The sequence below is a fragment of the Microcebus murinus genome, chromosome 3 (genome assembly GCF_040939455.1).
Source record: "Microcebus murinus isolate Inina chromosome 3, M.murinus_Inina_mat1.0, whole genome shotgun sequence".
Classification (NCBI taxonomy): domain Eukaryota; kingdom Metazoa; phylum Chordata; class Mammalia; order Primates; family Cheirogaleidae; genus Microcebus; species Microcebus murinus.
In genome coordinates, this window is record NC_134106.1 from 29,790,907 (window position 1) to 29,811,234 (window position 20,328).

The window sequence follows — 20,328 nt, forward strand, 5'->3', positions numbered from 1 at the left end:
AGCATTATTAAACAAAAGTGGTTAAGAAAAGGTTTACTTCTTAGCTCAGGCAACAAAGTGAGACACTGTCTCAAAAAAAAAAAAAAAAAAAAAAGAAAGAAAAGAAAAAGCAAAGGTTTACTTCTAAAGAATTTGAGGGGGCAGGCATGGTGGCTCCAGCTTGTAATTCCAACACTTTGATAGGCTAAGGTAGAGGGATCGCTTTAACCCAAGATTTTGAGACCAGCCTGGGCAACACAGCGAGACGCCAAGAACCATTAAAAATTTTGTTTTAGCCAGGTGTTATAGTTCCAGCTCCTTGGGAGGATTGTTTGAACCCAAAGGTTTAGGGAAGCAGTGAGCAATGATTACACCATTGTACTCCAGCCTGGTTGACAAAGCAAGACCCTGTCTCCAAATATAAATTAATTAAATTTTAAAAAAAGAATTTGAGGTATTTTTATGATTTCTGGGTCACCAATAATGAAATTTAACTCTTACAGATTTGTACTAAATTTCCAAATAAAATCTTTTATGAACTTCTATTAGTAAGTAATTGAGCTTAAAGATATTAAAATCTACATGAAATTTAAATTTCAAGCAATTAAAACACCCTAAATAAAAAAGTCTTGAATTAAAATAATCATAAGTGATAACTCTAATCCCTAAGTATAACTGCACCTTCTAACCAAATGATATTTAAAAATTTTTATTTAACTTAATTATATAATTATTTCTATATCACTACCTAAAAGTGCAAGTAGCACCCATAAAACCAAAAATACTTAATAAGAACTAGTTATAGTTAAAAAACTTTTCAGACAAAATACTTACCCAATCATTGCTGTCTCTTTAACTTCAGCCTCTGTGCCATTTATAACTGAGTCCTGATTTTTGTCATCTTCCCTGTCAGTGACATCACTTGAAAAGCCCAACAAAGCTCGCACTCGTTTAGATTTCACATCTAGAATAGTATCTGTGTAACCCACCTCCTGTAGATACCTGTATAAAGAAAATCCTTACAATTCATTCATGCTAGAATCAGTATTCCATAATTTAATATGTAAATAACAATTTTTCTTTAAAGTCATTGCGTACATAAGACTTAACAGTACAGTACTATGCTAGTAAGACTTGTTAATAAATAATCTTCCAGCTGCAGATGGAGCTGTCTCTTGCAGTACCAGCCTCTACAGTCACTGAAAAAAAATCAAAGAACTATACAATACACCATTCATCACATTTATCATAAGAAGAAGCTGTTCCTTAAGGTATCTAATAGCACATTCTTTCCTTTAGGCAGGATTGGAGCAAGTTCACTCCCATATTCTACAAAATTACTATTTTATAATAGTGATTCCAGTAGTTTAAATATTTCTATTGTAAAGTGTCATGGATCAGTAATTTGAGATTTACAGAAAATGTTTCTAGTACATTTGGTTTCCTCTATGACATACAAGAAGATAGTGTTTTTCAGAGAGTCATTTCTACAGAAGGGACGCCTCTGTCCTGAGACAACTCTAAAATAAAAACAGACCACAATTAAATCGTGGGATACGGGGTATGTGAGTACACATGTGTGTGTGCATACATGTGTGTATGTTACAGAGAGGCAGCAACACAGAAAAAAGAGCATATGCTTTGTATTGAGAGTTGGATCTGGATTTTAAGCCAATTTCTACCACTTACTTGCAGTATAACTTTACCTCTCCTGAATCAGTTTTCTTTCCCTTAAAATAGACACACCTAATACTCTACCTGGAATATGGAAAGCACTCAACACCTATTAACACCAAAGGTGACAAAAAAAGATCAAAGTGGTAGTAGCAGGACCATGAAAAAGGCAAATGACATTAATAAACACAACAGACAAATGTTAGGCATTAATTTATAAGCAAGCATTGAGTTTACTAGATGAAAGAGAACAAAAGTGAAGAAATAACAAGTTTACGTTCAGTTTACAGTGAGATTTGCTCTTAATAACATAGCTGAAAGAGATATCTCCCAAAGACAATATGTGATCAAGTGGAGTAAGTGTATCTTATTAAATCAAGATGTTCATTTTTCAATCCCATCCAATATTTACAGAAAGGTTTTAATTAAAATTTAGATAATAAATTCCCAACTTTCCTAAATTTAATCAGTTCTTACAAAGTACTACAAAGATGCTATGGTTTTCTATTTTTAACAAATAATATTTGATATATGCCTCACTTTGGCAATAAAAATCACATTACAATTATCTGTTTCAAATCTGCTCTTGCTATAAATAAGTTGGTTTTACTAATTAGTTACTTCCTCCTTCATTGATAAAATGGCACCTCTACTTTGAGGAGCAGATTATGGGTCCTTTGATGTTTTTGAAAATGTCTCTTGGATAGCTCATTATGAAACAACTTCTTGTTTAAAAAAAAAAAAAATCAGCATTTAAGTCATATTTAAGACCAAAGTGGGCCAGGAACAGTGGCTCATGCCTGTAATCCTAGCACTCTGGGAGACCAAGGCAGGAGGATCACTTGCGGTCAGGAGTTTGAGCAAGAGCCAGACCCCATGTCTACAAAAATTAGAAAACTTATCCAACATGGTGGCATGTGCCTGTAGTCCCAGTTACCTGGGAGTTTGAGCCCAGGAGTTTGAGGTTGCAATGAGCTAAGATAATGCCACTGCACTCCAGCCAGGGCAACACAATGAAACTTGGTCTCAAAAAAAAAAAAAAAAAAAAAAAAAAACAGACTAAAGTGAGGGCACTAGTGAAAATCTACTTATGAAATATTAGTAAAGTCTCATTTTCTTCTAATTTTGTCTAAATTTAAAAATAGGAGGAGACATTTTAATATTCTCTTCCCATAGTCAAAAAGAATAGCTGGTATGCATCTACTTTGAAAACCTTAGGTTAAAACTACTTCAAGCAACTCCTGAAGTCCAAATGAGAGCAAATTTCATTTCACTGGGGTACAAATCTGAATACCAGTTTAGAAGGTGGGATACAAGGATCAGGCACTGATTGGTAAGTAGGTCTAGTCCACACTTAACATCAGAACCTCAACCCAGCCTTGTTTCTTTTTTATTATCTCAAATACATATTTTACAGGGGAAAATACATACTAGGTAATATTTGCAAATTTGGGGAATTCAAAAAGTTCTTCAATCTATTTAAAAGTGTAAAAACATAACACAAAACATAAACACTGACTGATTGGACTTACATTAAAACACATATATTCGTGCATAAAAGAAGCAATGAAAAGAATAACTTTAAAGGATATAGAATTCTTTTAATTATATAAATTCTACCACAGGGAAAAAGCATTTTATATGAAAAAGGAATAGTAATTCAATTAAGCATTTTCACAGCAGTAGTATAAGATTGTATTATTATATCATTTTCAACTCAATAGAAAACGTTCTATTGAGTTAAAAAATACAAAATAAAAATAATTTCATGAAAATAAATTTTTTGTCTTTGACCATTTGTAAGTTTGACCTTGGGGTACTTACTGTCTGAGTAGCTGTCGACCTTGTTTCCACATTAATTGGCTGTTTTGTTGTGGCTGCACTTCTGTTTCATTACCTTCGTCTGGAAAACATTAAATCATAATAAAACTGACTTGTTTTACCTGTTAGAGGACATCACAATTCATAAAAATGCCCAACAAACATTTATAAGGTTAAGAATATATAAAACTATAAGTGTAAGGTATGTTTTGGAGAAAATGTAAAATCTGTTTTTAACTCTAATTTCCATATCAACACTCTAATTTAAATTAATTATTGCTACCAGATTCCCTGTAGAGTAGCAGAATTAAAATATAGATATTTTCCCTATCTTTAGTTAGCCTAAGAATTTTCCTACAGGATGAAAACCTATCAAGTCACACAATGAAAATAAAAGTATTATGATCACATCAGAACTAGAACAAAATACCAAGGAATGATGGTAGAAGAGCCAGTTTGATAAAAATCAGATATATAAAGAATAATCTCAATCCAAATCTGTTTCCTTCCCTAGCTGTTAAATGAAAGCCTCAAGTATTCTTTTAATGACATTCTTTGAATGAAAACCTCCTAAGTGTCTTAAAGCTTAAATTTATCATTAGACAAAAAGCAGAATCTTTAAGAAGGTGGTAAAATAAAAGAGTTTTTCCTATAGTAAGACTGGACTGGAGAATTTCCAAACTACACTATGGATTCAACTTCAATAATACAAGAGTTCATACTTTTTATCAGCCTTTGATCAAACTATAAGAAATTGCTGATCTTTATCAGATCAAGCAGAGATACAAAAAAGGGACTTGAAAAATCTGTTTTGGAATATTTGAAATTAAGCATTTACTATGTGCTGTGTTCCAAACACTGTGTTAAACATATATACATTATCTCTTTTAACCCTTACAACCTCAAAAGATAGCTGTTAATCCCCAGTTTAAAGAAAAGAAAGCTGAGTTGCAGAGGGTAATATTCAGGTTTATTAGTTAGAAATACAGTTAAGTGTTGAATTCCTTTCTGTTTCACTGCAGAGCTTCAGCATTTTTCTTCATATGCTATCACTACAATGATAGGAAAGCAGAGAAACATATTAATAAAAATAAGAATTATGTTCTTATTTTTGTTTTTCTCCTAAAATAACTCTGAAACAACCCGATTAAATCCTGTGATATACCAAAGAAAGAGCAAATGGAATAGACTGGGGCTTAGGATGGGTGTTGGGGGACGGAAGAAAATAAGAGGAATTAAATTAACTCTAAAAAGAAGTTAATTACTTTGAGATAACTACAAAGAGAGCATCTATTAAAAAGGCAAAAAGTGTCTCAATACTAAGGTAAAACAAATACATCATGTTTCCACTGACTTACAAATTTAGGTGAGTACCTGTACTTGCCAAGTTCAAGCCTTTAAAAATTTCAGTGTGAAAAGAAGTTTTGAAATCATTTAATATCCCATCACACTAGGCCTAAATCCTTTCTATGTCATCCTCAGGTATGCTCAACTGCTTTTGCCTACTTGGCAGCTAGATATTACAAAAGTGTGGTACATCAATTCAATGGAATACTACTCAATAAGAGCAGGGAATGAACTACTGATACACATCAACATAAATACATCTCAAATGCATTGTGCTAAGTGAGACAAGCCAGAATCAAAAGGATGTATGTTGTAAAATCTTTTCTTTTAAAAATAGAGGCAGGATCTTGCTATCAAGTGATCCTTCTACCTCAGCCTCCCAAGTAGCTGATATTACAGGCACAAGCCACCAAACCCAGCTGTAAGATTCTGAAATGCATCTGGCCTTCTGGAAAAGGCAAAACTATAAAAATGGAAAACAAATTAGTAGTTGCCAGGGAACTAGAGTGGGAAGGAAGGGGTTTGTGAAAACACTAAAAATGGTGAATTTTACTACATGTAAATTATACCTTAATAAAAAATAAAGACAAACCAAATAAGAATGTACCCTCATCATCTTTAAAAAAAAAAAGTGTATTCTTATATTAAGATGAAATATGACTTCATGGGTAACATTTGAGGTTAAAAAACAAAAAACAAAACCCTCAAAGTCAAAAAGCTCTTGTACTTCTTTACACAGGCTAAGCTCACAATTCTTTCCATGGTTAGTAAGTAGTTATCAATTATTCATTCTTGCCTTATCAAGTTTAAAAAATAACACTATACAAAGGATTTTAAAGTGGATAATAGTTGAATTTCTTGGTAATATTAAAAGTATTTGGCTGGTACTTCCAGTCAACTTAGAGCAAGAGATTGGATTTAGCCTCCTGCTGAAACAACTGTTAATCAAAATAGATAAAACAATAGTTTTCAAAATACTGTACATGAGGCAACAAAGACAGTGATACCTGAGAGAGAGAAGGGAAACAAATAGGTGAGCCTTATGATTATCTGAGCTACTTACTGCCTTGAAAGAGTTTCCAAATCATAGCACAGGGAGGGGGTACAAAAAACAGTATCTGAAGAAATTATGGCTGAAGAGTTCTGAATTTCATGAAAACCATATACCCATAGACCTAAGAAACTCAATAAATCCCAAGAATAAGAAAGATGTGGGGAGGGGTAACTACACTAGGGCACATCATATTAATAATAAAATTGTTTAGAACCAATAATAAAGAAAAAATCTTAAAAGCAGCCAAAGATAAAGGTCTGATTATATGTAGAGGAACAAAGAAAAAAAACAACAAGCAGAGACTGATCCAAAGGTAGGGAGTTATCTCATTTGATTGCTCACAGTAAGTTATAGATTGAACTCATTGTTCTACTCCTTTCTCTCCTCACTACTGTACTTGACTAATCTAAAAAAAAAAGCAAAAAAAGAGCAAACATCTTATCAGAAACAATGCCTGTGAACAAAATAAAGATTTTTTTAGGCATACAAAAGCTGAAAAAATTCATTACCAGTAGCCTACATTATAAGATATGTATGTCACAGGGAGACTTCATGGTTGAAGGAAAATGATACCAGCTGGAAATACAGATCTATACAAAGCAATGATGAGCACTGGAAATATTTTTTCATATTATTTAAATATCTTTAAAAGAGAATAGAGAACTGAAACAAAAATAATACCATGTTTCCCCGAAAATAAGACAGGGTCTTATATTTATTTTTCCTCAAGAAGACACCCTAGGGCTTATTTTCAGGCGATGTGTTATTTTCCTCTCAAAGCCTCAGCTTGCAGCACACACAGGATGGCCAGGACCTGACAGGAGGAGCCGACGACCTTGTTGGTGGGGCTGCCCACACCTTTCTGGTCACCTCTGGGATAGTAGCTGTCACGATGGGGCAGATGTAAAGGGCTGCTCGTCTTCTTTACCTCTTCGCAACGAAATGCATGGGTTTTGCAGATACACTGCATATCCATGCCCATCACTAGGTCTTGTTTTTGGGGTAGAGCTTATATTGCACAAATGCTTAGAAATCCTGCTAGGGCTTATTTTACGGGTGGGTCTTATTTTCGGGGAAACACAGTAATATAGTATGTGGTTTATAACATACATAGAGTAAAATATGACAACAATAGCACAAAGGCTGGAAGAAGAGAAAGGGAAGTATAGTGTTATAAGATGCTCATACTATACATAAAGCAGTATATTATCACTTGAGGAAAACTGTAATAAGTTAAAGATCCACCCTATAAACCCTAAAGCAGGCACTTAAAACAATAAAGAGTTACTGCAAATAAATAAGCAAAAGAGGTAAAATGGAATCATAAAAAATACTTGATTAATTCAAAAAGAGGAGGGGTGAAACGGAGGGATGGAGAACCCACAGCCTTTGGGGCTACATCTGGCCATCAGGATCCTTGAGTGTGTGGCCTTCTAACTGAATCCTAATCCTATAGAACAAATCCTTTTATTAAAAGGGGTGCAGCAGCAGAGAAAGATGAAGCTTTTCTTGCCTCGTTTGGTGATTAAAAAAGAACAATCTTGAAATCAGAAAACTGCAGGTAAGGCAGAATGTGTCACACTATATAAAAATATTCAAACTTCAATAACTATCTTCTAATATTAAATAGGAGAATATATGAAATATAAAAGATAGAATTTTAACACTGCCTGAGATAATATTCTCCTAAAGTAGAAATATGAAGGTATGGAAGTAAGACAAAACAGAAAAAAAAATCAGAAAAAGTAAATTTTTGTGAAAAATGTTTTGGAAAATGTTTGATCCTTGCCTCTTGTGCCAAGAAAAGAAAGAAAGAAAAGAAAAAGAAAACTTTGGATTATCAGTTTTAGGAAAATATAGTTTGCTGACCTGCTCTAGACCTGAACCCACCTCCTTACTTTTAACTTACCCATTAGCTTCTTCTGTCTTCATTTTCTTCCCTTTGTAGTTTTAGTTCATGGTTTATCACTTCAACCATTATTTTGCTAATTTTCTTGTCCCTTTGTCTCTCCATTAATTCAGTGAATTCAACTACTAACTATTTGCATACTCTGTGACTTTACCCGGGTTACTGCATGTGCAGACTAGTGCCTCTATACATACTCATGATCACATACCTCAATTGGAACCTTAGCTTTTCTCCATCTTACTATTCTCTAGTCAGTTTGTCCTCCTGTTCACCATCAGTATTTTAAACCTTCTCTACCCTTCTTAAACATCTGACCTACTCTTAGCAGATAATCCTGTCTGATACATAAAGCTATGGACATTCCCTTAATTACCCACCACTAAACTAAAACCTAAATCTATAAACCTGTTACCTAACATCCTACATTCTATCTTGGTAACAACAGAAGACATGCTTCTCCTGCCATTCTCCAGCTATGTTCAGAATTCAATCCCTATCACTTCTTCAGATGCCTTCCTATTTTAAGTATCTCTACCTCTCACTTTTACTAGCTCCTTGTCTAAGAAACAGAAACACAACACACAATCCCTCTTTCTCTCTCTCTCTTTCCTTGACCCAATGTGTCCTTTCAGCTATTGTCCTCTAATCTCTCTCCTTCACCTTCACAACCTAGGCTTCCTGCAAGCTGACTACACTCAGTCTTTGTTTCTGCCCTCATCATTCCCCTAAATTGCTTGCAATAAAGTTCTCAGTGACCTGTGTGTCACTAAATCCTAGAGATATTCCTCAGTCCTCTGGTGCTTAATCAGTAGTGCTGAATAGCCCTTCCTTCTGGAAACCTTCTGTTCTCTTGGTTTCCACTCTTCTGGTTTTCCTCCTACCATTAATGTAGTCCTTATCAGTTTCCTTCTTGGGTTTCTATTTTTTTTTTTAATTTTTTATTTTTTGAGACAGAGTCTCACTCTGTTGCCTGGGCTAGAGTGCCATGGCGTCAGCCTAGCTCACAGCAACCTCAAACTCCTAGGCTCAAGCAATCCTTCTGCCTCAGCCTCCCGAGTAGCTGGGACTACAGGCGTGCACCACCATGCCCGGCTAATTTTTTAAATATATTTTTAGTTGGCCAATTCATTTATTTCTATTTTTAGTAGAGACGGAGTCTCGCCCTTGCTCAGGCTGGTCTCGAACTCCTGACCTTGAACGATCCACCCGCCTCAGCCTCCCAGAGTCCTAGGATTATAGGCGTGAGCCACCGCGCCTAGCCGGGTTTCTATTTTTCTACCAACTTTTACATGTTGTCATTCCTCAGGACCTTTTAGATCCTCTTACTCTGTATGAGGCCCTAGGTGATCTTTTCTACTCCAATAACTTTGGAGTAGAACTTTGTAGCAGAACTACATGTTGATCCCTCTCAAATCTATTTTTCTGACCTGTATCTCTGGCTTGAGCTCCAGACTCATACATACAACTGTCTACTAGCCATCTTCACTTGGTTGCCTAAGTAATAAACCCACAAGTGAATCAACCATTTTCTAAACATACTTCTGGTCTAGTTGTTTGAACTACAAATGTAGGAGTCATCTTTACTATCCAGTCAAGAACTAGTTCCTGCAGATTTTACCTCCCAAATATTTCCTGAATATACTCACTTCTCTTCAACTCTATTGTCAAGGAAAGCTTTCTCATTTGCCCAGGTGGCTACAACAGTCTTCTAACCAGTCTCCTCCTCTCCAGTTTTGCTTCTCCCTAATCCATCTACCACACTGCAGTCTTAGGATCAGATTTACTCTCAGATCACACTAACGGCCCTAATTAAGATCCTTCAAATGTCTTCTCCTCACCTTAACATATTTCACAAGGCCCTTGTAACATATCTTACTCCCCCAGCTAACTCTCGCTGCATAGAGAAATACTACTGTCCAGTTATTCCATTTCTCAAATGTGCCACTCTTATCTCAGAAGCTTTGCTGCTAATACTCTGTCTTTCCTTCATCTATCATTCAGTAAATATTTAATCAGTTTACTTGCCTTGGCTAACTAATACTTGTTCATTAGATGTCGAAGTTAAATATCACTTCCTTCAAGAAGCCTTCCTTGACCACTTCGACTAGATTTGGTTCGTCTGCCACTGTGCTCAATAACATCTATTATTTACCCATTATACATGTCTTACTGTAGTGTAATCACTTCTTTAACTGTCTATCTTTCCTGTAAGATAGGATCCAATAGGGCATTGTTGTCCTATTTATGGGATTTGGTGCTGGGTATGACAAACGTTATATATTGATCATTTATAAGATAAATGGATGCTTGGAAAGATGGCTAGATGGAGTGATACTAGGTACTAACTAGGTATTCTATACTAAGAAAATAAAGGTTTAAGTTAGGAATTACTCTCAGAATATTTCCTAGTTTACATATCAAGAATGAAGCATTCTGTCCAAATGACACACACACACACACACACAAAAAAAAAAAAAAAAAAAAAAGAATGAAGCAACCCCAGGGAAATTAAGTACTATCACAGGGATATTAAAGTGTAAGGGCAGAGTTAAAGTGATACCTATCTGATTTTAAAGCCCAGGTTCTTTTTACTGAGCCACACTGTTAACTTACAAATATTTTTTAATTTATTGCAACTATGCCTTATACTTCTAAACTTACAAAATGGAAACTGTTTTATGTAATACAGATTAAAATCACTCCTTTGAACGAGATAATATATTTTTAGAACAATTTTTAACAAATAGCCTAAATTTTTTTTAAAAAATTTAATTTAAATACATCTCAGGTTACAAGAATAGACAACAAAGTAAAAGATACAATAACTAAAAAACAAAGGAAAAAATACAACAGTGATCCACTGGTATTGCTCTAAATCTCAAGAATTTAATATTCAGCAGAGAAAATGCATTAATATATTACTACGCTGAATTAACTATAAAATTGGCAGTATATTTAGAACTTATTTTTGAAAGTTTCTTTCATACATTGTCAAATATAGAAGCAGTGTGGCAAAATAGGAAGAATATAAATTTTGAGTCAGGCAGACTTTGGTTCAGCTCCATATCCCATCACTTAATAGTTGTGTGACCTTATGCAAGTTTCTCCATTTCTCTGAGTTTAAATTTCACATACATAATAAGAGAATAAATATTGTCTTCACTGAATAACTATTTTAAAAATTAAAGTTAATATATACACATAAAGACCAAAGCAAGGTAGGTATTCTAGTAAATGATATAAATGATCATTAATATTCTCAGATATTTGACAGAAGAATTTAATCTGAAATTATGCCAAAAATACACTCATCTGACACATGGTGATTAACTTTTGAACAACTTTTTTCATTTTTCCCTTACACCTACTAATAAATGAATTGTATCTATATTCCTTAATATCTAAATTGTTTATAAGTACTATAAGTACTATTTTGTAACATTTGGTGGTGTGAAGAGGAAAGTAGAAGAAGGAAAAAGAAGAAATAACACAAAAAGATAATAAATGTTTCAGTTGTTAAAACATCTTATAGTTATAGAACCTCCTATGGGTAAGAAAGTCCAAAACAGTTTTGTACCTGAAACTGAAGAATTAGGTTTAAGGAATTAGGAAACCCCCTGTGCTTTAAGAAGAAATCTCTTACCTCCATAGTTACTACTCTTTCTCAGGATTTCAAGGGCATGATGTACTTTGTACTGCACATCCCAAAGTTCCCATTAATGCTGGGCAGACCCAGCAAGACAAGGTTATGTTGGTGCGTGTTACCCCATGAATTCTGATCCTTCCAGTAATTGCAGAACATAAGCAGAAAATGGGGAACTAAAAGAAAGGGGAAGATGGAAAAGGAAGGAAGGTAGTGGAAAATGATCTAAATGACACTTAATGATTAGTGCCCAAAAGATAAGGTCAGAAAAAATAACTAACATGCAAATAATTATAAATTAACTTTTAAACGTTGCTGCTAAAAAATACTAGACATTAATTTCTTTTTATCACTTAAACTTCCTTTAAAATTAGCTTACCAGAATCATAGCTTGGAGGCTTCATATCTCCCTGATTCAATTCTGTCCCATATTTCAACTTGTGGTATTTGGCTCTAACAAAGAAATGAGAAAATATAAACCATCTTAAAACACATTTACATGAAATTTAAGATACGTAATAGGTGTAGTCGTCAGTATTCACTAGTCCTGGCTAAACACTCCTAGAACTCTCAAAGGCGCATAGCCCTCCACGGTAGCAAGTTATAATACAAAAGTGCTTGCCTTTTTTGCTGTTGTTATACCATCAAGTGTCATTATAACAAAATAAAGGAATAACACTGGAAATCATAATCTTATTTGTTTAATTACAAATGAACCATATAACATTCTAGTTTATGTAGTATTCAAGTTTTCTTAATGACTGTCAGTGTTGAACTCTACTATCAAAAGCAGTAAAAAAGGTTTGGAATAAACTTGTAAGACTAACTTTTCTCAAAATTGAGCTTTTTAAAAAGAAAAGTCAGCCAGGCATGGCTCACGCCTGTAATCTTAGCTCTCAGAGAGGCCATAGCGGGAGGATCGCTCAAGGTCAGGAGTTTGAGGCCAGCCTGAGCAAGAGCTAGACCCTGTCTCTACTAAAAATAGAAAGAAATTAGTTGGCCAACTAAAAATAAATAGAAAAAATTAGCCGAGCATAGTGGTGCATGCCTTTAGTCCCAGCTACTCAGGAGGCTAAGGCAAAAGGATCGCTTGAGCCCAGTAGTGTGAGGTTGCTGTGAGCTAGGCTGATGCCACAGCACTCTAGCCCAGGCAACAAGAGTGAGACTCCATCTCAAAAAACAAAAAAAAAGAAAAGAAAAGTCATGTACAATATTATGTGTCTTGTCAGGTAATTATGATTCTCCAAGTATAGTAAACAACTGAGGGGGGAAAAACCCAGCCAAAATCATCAATATTGAATAAGATATTCCAGTAAGAATGAGTAATTTTTTTATAACAATCAACATATCTTTTGTCTTTCACTCAGAAAGTACTATGAATGCAAATACTATCTATCTCCTTTAAAGGTGAACAGAACATTATCGTCTCTGGTTAATCAGATTTAACCATCCGAGACCAGAAAAATAATACAGATAAGGTAGAAACTTTAAAAAGGTACCTAAAAAATGACTATACCTGCTTAATGTAGTTGTATAATTTGACCTGTTTGCTCTCAAAAACACTGAGGCCATTTATAATAAATTCAATGTGTTAAGACTCAGATAAAAGGCCAGGCACGGTGGCTCATGCCTGTAATCCTAGCACTCTGGGAGGCCAAGTCAGGAGGATCATTTGAGCTCAGAAGTTCAAGACCAGCCTGAGCAAGAGCGAGACCCCGTCTCTACTAAAAAAAAAAAAAGGAAAAATTGGAGGACATTAATTGGTCAAATATATAGAAAAAATTAGCTGGGCATGGTGGCACCTGCCTGTAGTCCCAGCTACTCGGGAGGCTAAGACAGGAGGATCGCTTGAGCCCAGGAGATTGAGGTTGCTGTGAGCTAGGCTGACACCACGGCACTGTAGCCAGGGCAACAAGAGTGAGACTCTGTGTCCAAAAAAAAAAGAAGACAGGGATAATAATAAAAACAATAATAATTTTAAAAACCAAAATTGCAAAGTAATAAGGAAGGAAAGGGTAACATAGCCAAATTTGAAAGCAATATTTATTTATATAAAAAACTAATTGAGCACTTACCATAAGGGTTTTTTATAATTCAAGAAAAGTATAAAAGAAATAAAAAATTATTTGCTCTAATGGGCAAGGTGCTGGAATCCTTCATGATTACTTTGCAGTAATAGTCATTTTGTAGTTCCAATAGGGAAAAAAATAAAAGTTTTATGTAGATGGGAATCTTAAGAAAACCTATGAAAATTATAAGCAGCTATGTCCTATTTCTTAAGGTAGATGGTGAACATGTGCATTTTTTATGTTTATCTTTAGATCCTGTGCATATGTATGAAATGCTCTGTAGTAAAACATACATGTTAAAAAGGAAAAAGGATATTCGTGTGCTAATATGAATTGATCTCTTAAGCTTAAGCAAAAATGTTACAAAATACTATGTATAATATGCCTCCATATATGTTGTTTAAAAAGATATAATTCATACACATAGAATATTTCTGGAATGATACATGACATAAGATATCAGTTAAGATTTCCTAAGGAAGGGAAATCAGTGAATAGAGGCAGATGGGAGACTATTTTTGTTGTTATTTGATTAATTAACTGTGTGTGTGTGTGTGTATTTATGTATTTTTAAAGTTTTCAGTAAATATGTTTGGTCCAAATTATCTACAACATCTATTCCCAATGATCCCTTAACCACAAAGATTTCATCACTGTACTAAACGTTTCCTATTCTGTTTCAATGTTATTTGTAATAATGTAGATTATTATAGGGTAAGATTTAAAGACATTAATTTGACTTGCAGTTACCAGAAAGGTAAGGTAACAAGGTTCTTAACATAAATGTCAATCTTTCCATTTTCCAGAAACATACTTCATTTACCATAAGGCAAAATAACAATATCTCCCAGAGGTCAAAACAGCAACTGAACACAACTAGCCTGAGGACAGATATTAAAGCTTTTTAAGTAATAGTGACAACAAAATTTTAGAGAGTTTATTTTACATTTTTTACATATATGTAAAAAAAGAAAAACATTTTCAAACACAAAATACTGCATTATAGTGCATTCTAGTGGTCTTAGGAAAAACTACAACAGAATTTACAAAAATTGGCAATAGAAAATACTCTACAAAATAAATGTAACAAAAATAACAACATATTAACAGCTAACATTTCATAAAAAATTAGACAAAGACAAAATATGTAAAGAACTACTGTGGTTACCACAAGCTAAGGTCCCATAAATCAGGGTCTCCCTACTGAATTGTCAAATTTGCTAAAAAATATTTTTCTCACAGAACCCTCTTCAAGTTTAATGATTGTCTTCCTTTTGAAGACAATATGTTAAGATACCTTCTCACTCTTATTTTTTCCCATTGTTTTAACACTTCCGCTCACTATTTAACAATCTTTCTTATTCACTGTTCTTTCTCTATCAGATAAATAAGCAACCTCATGTCTAACAACTCTACATTTGATATATAGCTAGGTCCCCCACATGGCCTCTGGTGGATAAAATAACATAAAAATTGTTTAATAATTTTAATACACTAAAGAAATCTCATGCTTTGTTTCAAAGCATATTATTATACCTAATGTGCCAGGAATATAACAGAGCATGCTATGCACATCTTAAATGTTGATGTTAAAAATAATTGCATTTAGGCCCGGCGCGGTGGCTCACGCCTGTAATCCTAGCTCTCTGGGAGGCCGAGGCGGGCGGATTGCTCAAGGTCAGGAGTTCAAAACCAGCTTGAGCAAGAGCGAGACCCCGTCTCTACTATAAATAGAAAGAAATTAATTGGCCAACTGATATATATATAAAAAAAATTAGCCAGGCATGGTGGCGCATGCCTGTAGTCCCAGCTACTCAGGAGGCTGAGGCAGAAGGATCGCTTGAGCCCAGGAGTTTGAGGTTGCTGTGAGCTAGGCTGACGCCATGGCACTCACTCTAGCCTGGACAACAAAGTGAGACTCTGTCTCAAAGAAAAAAAAAAAAAAAATTGCATTCCGTGCGTGGTGGCTCACGCCTGTAATCCTACCTCTCTGGGAGGCTGAGGCGGGCAGATCGCTCAAGGTCAGGAGTTCGAAACCAGCCTGAGCAAGAGCGAGACCCCGTCTCTACTATAAATAGAGACTCTACTTCAAATTACACTAGGTACAGTAACCAAAACAGCATGGTACTATACAACCAACAAAGGACTAATATTCAGAATCTACAAAGAAATTTAAACAAATCAATAAGAAAAAAACAACCCCATCAAAAAGTAGGCAAAAGACATAATATTTTTTTTCAAAGGAAGATATACAAATGGCCAATAAACATATGAAAAAATGCTCACCATCATTAATGATCAGAGAAATGAAAGTTACAACCACCATGCAATACTAACCCTGGGAGAATGGCCATTATTAATAAGTCAAAAAATGATAAACATTGTCACAGATGTGTTGAAATGGGAATACTCACACACTACTGGTGGGAACGTAACTTAGTACATTACACCCTCTATGGAAAACAGTATGGAGTTTCCTCAAAGAACTAAAAGTAGACCTACCATTCGATCCAGCAATCCCACTACTGGTATCTACCCAAAGGAAAAAAAGTCATTACATGAAAAAGACACCTGTACCCAAATGTTTATTACAGCAAATTCATAATTACAAAGATATGGAATCAACCTAAGTGCCCATCAACTGATGAATGAATACAGAAAATGTGGTATACATATACCATGGAGTACTACTCAGCCATCAAAAAAAATGAAATAATGTCTTTTGCAGCAATTTGGATGGAATATTCTTATTGAAGAATCTCAGGAATGGAAAAACAAATACCACACGTTCTCTCTTGTAAGTTGGAGCTAAACAATGAGTATATACAGTCATAAAGTGATATAATGGACATTGGAAATAAAAGGAGGGTAGAAGAGGGTGAGGGATAAAAGTTACCTATTGGGTACAACATACACCATTCTGGTGATGGATACACTAAGAGCACAGACTTTAGCATTATACAATTCATCCATGTAATAAAAAAACACTTGTACTCCCGGAATCTATGAAATAATTAAAAATTCTTTAAATTCCTGACATTAAGGTATTAGAGAAATAATTTCAGAATGAAAAGAACTAAAATAGAGCCCCCACAGTTTTTTTAAATTCCTGGCATTAAGGATTAAAAAGAAAATTTCAGAGTGGAAAAAATAAAAGAAAAAAATGTTTTAGAGCTTCAGGCCACAAAGAAATGCTTAATTTTATACTTAAATAGTGCCATTACATCAGGAATAATCCCAAATCATTCCATAAACTTCAAAAGATACAAAATCAAGGGGGGGAAGGGCATTTATTGAAACCTTAAAATCTGTACCCCCATAATATGCAAAAAAAAAAAAAAGATACAAAATCACGGACTCTTTTCTGAGAGCAACCCATTAGTTAAGGGAAAGAAGAGAAAAAATAATCTTCCTTAGATTCAGCTAGATTTTTATCTCTCTTGTTCTTCAAACTTCTTGGAAAAAAACATAAGCAACTATATCTGTTGCTACGTTATCCTTCTCACCTCTTAATCCCTTGTGATCTGGCATATGTTCCTGTTACATCATTGAAGTTATTGGTAAGGGTACCAACAAGCTCCCAAATGGCAAATCCAAAAATGACTATTTTCAGTACACAACTTATTTAGAGTCTGCTTAACATTTTCAATTGTTCAACTCCCTTCTTTAGCTTACTTCCAAAATAGTATTTTCTTTGTTGGCTCTTCTTTCTGCCTTCTCCTCAAACATTTCTATTTCCTATGGCTGCTGCTAACTCCTTTCTTTCCATAATACTAGTTCCTCACCCACAATAATATTGATGATTCCCAAATATATATCTCTAGTCATGGGTCCCCCACCCATACCTGCTCTTTAATCCTTATTCTTCATTTTTAATTTATTTGGTAACTTTGAAAACTCGCATTCATAATTCAGTCTTTCAAGCCAGCAAAAACTTGGGACTCTTTTTTTTTTTTTAAATAAAAAGAGGGTCTTGCTCTGTTACCCAGGAATGCAGTGACATGATCAAAGGTCATGGCAGCCTTGAATCCCAAGGTTCAAGCAATCCTCCTCCCACCTCAGCCTTCTAAGTAGATGGAGCTACAGATGCGTGCCACCATGCCCAGCTAATGTTTTCTCCCCCTGCAGGGATGGGGTCTATTTTGCCCCAGTTGGGTTTTTTCTTTTTTTTTTTCTGAGACAGAGTCTCGCTTTGTTGCCCAGGCTAGAGTGAGTGCCGTGGTGTCAGCCTAGCCCACAGCAACCTCAAACTCCTGGGCTCAAGCAAGCCTCTTGCCTCAGCCTCCCAAGTCCTGAGGGACTACAGGCATGCGCCACCATGCCCGGCTAATTTTTTCTATATAATTAGTTGGCCAATTAATTTCTTTCTATTTATAGTAGAGACGGGGTCTCCCTCTTACTCAGGCTGGTTTCGAACTCCTGACCTCGAACAATCCACCTGCCTCGGCCTCCCAGAGTGCTAGGATTACAGGCGTGAGCCACCGCACCCCGCCTGCCCCAGTTGGTTTTAAACTCCTGGCCTCAAGAGATCCTCCCACCTTGGACTCCAAAGTGCTGGGATTTGGGCATGAGCCATTGCACCTGGCGGAGTCATTCTTGAGCTATCTTTCTCCTTCACTCTCTATACCATCTCAAATTTTTTATATCATCTCTAGATTTTATGGATTGTACTTAAAATTTTTTACAGCTGATGCCTCTCTATTATAGCAGCTACTATGTTATCATCTCTTATCTTAGACTATTACAATGTTCCTGCCTTTGTTAACAGATCTTTCCAGTTTATCCCCTACATTGTGATCAGAGTGATTTTTCTAAAATATATTTCATGCTTAAAACCTTCCAAGTGCATAACAATTAAATGCAATATATATTCCCAGACTGGATCCTAGACTACATCCTGGACCAAGATAAAAATGCTATAAATATTATTGGAACATTTAAATATAGACTATATTACAGAACAGAATCGTATCAATGTTAAATTTCCTTAATGTGCTGTGATCATATAAGGAAATGTCCTTGCTCTTAGAAAATATACACTGAGGTATTCAGGGGCAAACTAATTAAAAATGACATAGGAGAAAAGCAATATGTATATAGAAGAGAGCAAGCATGATACGGCAAATATAGCAAAATGTCAATTACTGAATCTGGGTAAAGAGTATGTAAGAGTCCTTGCAACGATTTTATTAGTTTGAGGTCATTTTAGAATAAAAATTTTTTGAAAATTTTCCATGTTCTCTGTTATGTAAAAGATTAAAGTTTGAACTCCATGGTTAAGACTGTCCATGATGGGACTTTTTTTTTTTATTTGAGACAGTGTCTTGCTGCTGCCTGGGCTAGAGTGTAGCTCACTGAAGCTTCAAACTCTTGGGCTCAAGGGATCCTCCTGTCTCAGCCACCTGAATAGCTGGGACTACTAGCTAGTGCCATCACACATGGCTAATTTTTCTGTTTTGGAGAGATGGGGTCTTGCTGTGTTGCCCAGGCTGGTCTCAAACTCCTGGCCTCAAGTGATCCTCTCATCTCTGCCTCCCAAAGTGCTAGAATTATGGGCATGAGCCACCACACCCAACCACCATGTAACTCTTACCTCCTCTACCATTATCAGTCATCAAATCACTAACATCTTATTACTCTCCATTCACAATGATTACAAGTTTCTGAACAAAACAAATTGCTTTGTTTCATGTCAAACATGTTCTCTCTACTCCCTGTACCATGCCTGTTGGGCAAGCACCTTCTTATTTGATGCTGTTCAAGCCTTACCTCCTATAATTATGTCTTCCTTTCTATTTCCATCTTCCAGATGGCAGTAACTCCCTTCTTTGTAACCCCACCCACACCTTGTGCAGACTTCTCCATAGCACTTATCATAATTCACTGCACTTCTGTGGTTCACAAGTCCAGACACACATGCACACATACTCTGCCCCTGGTCACTCTAGTATTTATATATTTCAAGTCTTCTGTCTTATAAGATTACATAATGTACTGGTAAAGAGTACAGGTTCCAGAACCAGAAAGACCTGAGAAATCTGAATCAAGGCTCTCTATATATAGTTCTGCTACTCTACACAAATGACTTAAGGTTTTAAGCCTCAGGGCCTAATGTACAAGTAGCTACTCAACAAACAGTTGCCATTATTAATATTATTATTCTCACTTTGGTTAAGTCTACAATTTAGACAACCTAAAAATCTCAAAAAGTCCCAAATTTTGTATTTTTTTTTTTGAGACAGAGTCTCACTTTGTTGCCCAGGCTAGAGTGAGTGCCATGGCATCAGCCTAGCTCACAGCAACCTCAATCTCCTGGGCTCAAGCGATCCTTCTGCCTCAGCCTCCCGAGTAGCTGGGAGTACAGACATGCACACCATGCCCGGCTAAGTTTTTGTATATATATATTTTTTAGTTGGTCAATTAATTTCTTTCTATTTTTAGTAAAGACAAGGTCTCACTCAGGCTGGTTTTGAACTCCTGACCTACAGCAATCCGCCCGCCTCGGCCTCCCAGAGTGCTAGGATTACAGGCGTGAGCCACCGCGCCCGGCCCAAATTTTGTATTTTTAAAAGTGTTTTTCTTTCCCTCTCACCAATACAACTTTCAATCAACCTCTCAAGGCATGAAAAGAAGCACTTTTCACTGAGCTCAACCTGCTTTCAATCTCTTGTGCCATTTAAAGATCCTATAGGAAAGTGAACACAAGTTCTAATAAAGTTTTATCTATTTCTCAATATTTATAAATATCTTCTGCTAAATACTATTTTATGGTAATTTTGCAAACAGCCCATTTATCAACTTCAAAAAAATGATAAAAAATAGTGATCATCAA

General features: G+C 35.4%; 1 protein-coding gene across 4 annotated transcripts in view; it reads right to left on the minus strand.

The window, feature by feature from the left end:
- Window positions 1–20,328, minus strand: part of STRN (striatin) — a 106,944-nt gene that overhangs the window by 54,665 nt on the left and 31,951 nt on the right. For all 4 annotated transcript variants that reach the window (XM_012788425.3, XM_012788424.3, XM_012788427.3 and 1 more), the window contains exons 3-5: window positions 11,807–11,880; window positions 3,478–3,556; window positions 814–981 (exon numbers count right to left, since the gene is read on the minus strand). In XM_012788425.3, coding sequence (XP_012643879.1) covers window positions 814–981; window positions 3,478–3,556; window positions 11,807–11,880 — 321 coding nt within the window. The remainder of the gene's footprint in view (window positions 1–813; window positions 982–3,477; window positions 3,557–11,806; window positions 11,881–20,328) is intronic.